The 2127-nt window shown below is 44.8% G+C and overlaps 1 protein-coding gene across 1 annotated transcript; it reads right to left on the bottom strand.

Annotated features, from left to right (window-relative positions):
• Window positions 1-1059: 1059 nt before the first annotated feature.
• Window positions 1060-2124, bottom strand: LOC131214641 (uncharacterized; the record flags this gene model as incomplete). The annotated part of the gene is made up of 1 exon (XM_058208976.1): window positions 1060-2124. A coding segment is annotated over one exon (1065 nt), but the record flags the coding sequence as incomplete, so codon positions are not given.
• Between the last annotated feature and the right edge of the window lie 3 nt (window positions 2125-2127).

Here is a 2127-nt window from a genome sequence, read left to right as displayed (position 1 = left end):
GGTAAGCCGAATCTAGCTGCGATCGGTTCCACAAAAAAACTCTCTGTCATCCACGGGGGAACTGCAACTGGTTTCGGAACCGCCATTGTGTCGTTCAAACGATTAGGTCCGCACTGCTCGGATGCTCGCGAACTACTAGCTAAAAACGGGTCGCAAGCAATCTGTTTTGATTTAGCTATAGCGCTTCAGAAGCCTTGTTATCGATACCGTCAACAGGCGTCCATTGTGTGGAGTAGTACGCTGGTGGAAAATACAACATTGTTCGAAATAAGTGGCATTTTACTATTAATTGATCATTGAAGATTTGTAATGGTTTTTGTTATTTTAAATTGTAAAACAGTATATTTTATCATAGTCCAATAAAGTTATACACGATTAAAAGTCTCAGTGCTAGGTGGATATGAGGGCCCGGTTACGTGCAATAAGATGACGCCATTCCGGATTAACCTAGGGTGGCTTTGAACCTTGAACACAATTAAACATATAGTGGCACTGTTCAGATGAGTGAATGAGTTAAGTGAATGATGATGACATTGAATATTTGTGGTTTTTGTGTGGTACGATCGGAAGACGTGGGATCGTGTTTTAGAACTAGACGCCGTAGTGCACGATCGTAATGCGTCGGTGTTAGTGCTAGTATTAATATTGAGTACTGTCTAGTAGAAAACGGCCTTGGCACGCTTTTCGATGAAATACCATCTATTCGACACGCGCTAAATTTTAATCATATCATGGTTCCGCTATCGCTGGCCACCGTTATCGGTTGTCCGTGGTATACCATTTATGGAGCGTGCGCCTGATGCTAGTTCATTGGCACGGGTCTGGCTTGATGTCACCTACAGCTGACAGAGTCAATTTTGCGATATGGGTTCTGGTAGTCACTTCCTTCAGGCCGGCCTAAGCAATCATACTTTAAAGATAACGATATTCCTTACCGTGGCAAGTTTGGATTACATCCGACAGTTCAATCACAGATACATCCTTTACATGAACCCACGTTTGGAAAAATAAATGACAAATCTTTATTTTGCTTTGCTTCAAGATAATGCTTGCGACAAATCATTTCGCCTGACATGGAATACCGAGTACACGGAAGTATGGGATTAGCATTTTTAGATGAGTTCTTAACTGGTCGTTACGAAACATCTTCTTCAGGAACCGTTGCCAAGAATCGGTGCCCGGTTCTAGCATGGTACCTAGCGATGCGTCTTCCGTATCTGGAACTAATACAAATGGCAGCATCAGCATCGCACTGAAGAAACCGTACAGAAGATGGTCGGTGAAATCCACGTGAAGTTGCTGTAACGTTGGCAGACGTTTCGTGTAACCCAACAACACCAGACTCTCGGCCAAACGTTCTTGGTAGAAGCGCAGGAAGTAGTTCAGCTTGGGCAGCATCAATTCGGCACAGACAGATGAAAACAGGAAATTGTGCAAATCGACCAACGGAGATGCCCAGCAGCATACTTGAAAGTCTAGCAAAGTGGCTGCTGATGGAATACTAGAGTTTGTGTCGTATTTGAAAAGCATGTTATTGGTCCACAGATCACCGTGAATCAGAACATTGAACTGATCATCGCAAGGAGCCATCATAGGAGCCAATTCGTCCAACATATGGCGTGCTAGTTCTTGCAAGTCGGCATAGTATTCCGGCTCGAGATTCCAACTCGCCATGCCCTGTATTAGATCATCCAGAATCGGTTGAAATATATCTTTGCACATTTTTCTGAACCCTTCGACCGGTTTCGGCCCAACAAACTCTTCCGTAAAGGTATGTCCATGATCCACGTACACCGCGGAGGCTGCGTGGAATTTCGCCAGCAAATCCAGTGCCAATTCTGTGTGCTTCAAGTCCAAGCCAACACGACGATCCGCCATACGATTGCCACTATTTGTCAGGTCGTCCAATACTAGCAGATCCTCAGGAATACCTTGGCACGACTTGAGACAGCTTGGGGCAAACTGAACCTGGACTCCCCTGTCACGGTACAACTTTTCAAACGCCGGTATATAATCGGTGTACATTTGGGTTTCGCGTACTGAAGTCTCCAAGAATGAGATCTTTTCCGTAGGATCCTTCGGGGGTGCTTTGATTATTGTCGAAAAACTCTCGATATTGCCCGTTCG

This window comes from Anopheles bellator, unplaced genomic scaffold (genome assembly GCF_943735745.2).
Source record: "Anopheles bellator unplaced genomic scaffold, idAnoBellAS_SP24_06.2 scaffold01703_ctg1, whole genome shotgun sequence".
In the NCBI taxonomy this organism is placed as follows: Eukaryota; Metazoa; Arthropoda; class Insecta; order Diptera; family Culicidae; genus Anopheles; species Anopheles bellator.
The sequence above is the reverse complement of the archived record's forward strand: the minus strand, read 5'-3'. Positions and strand labels throughout refer to the sequence as shown.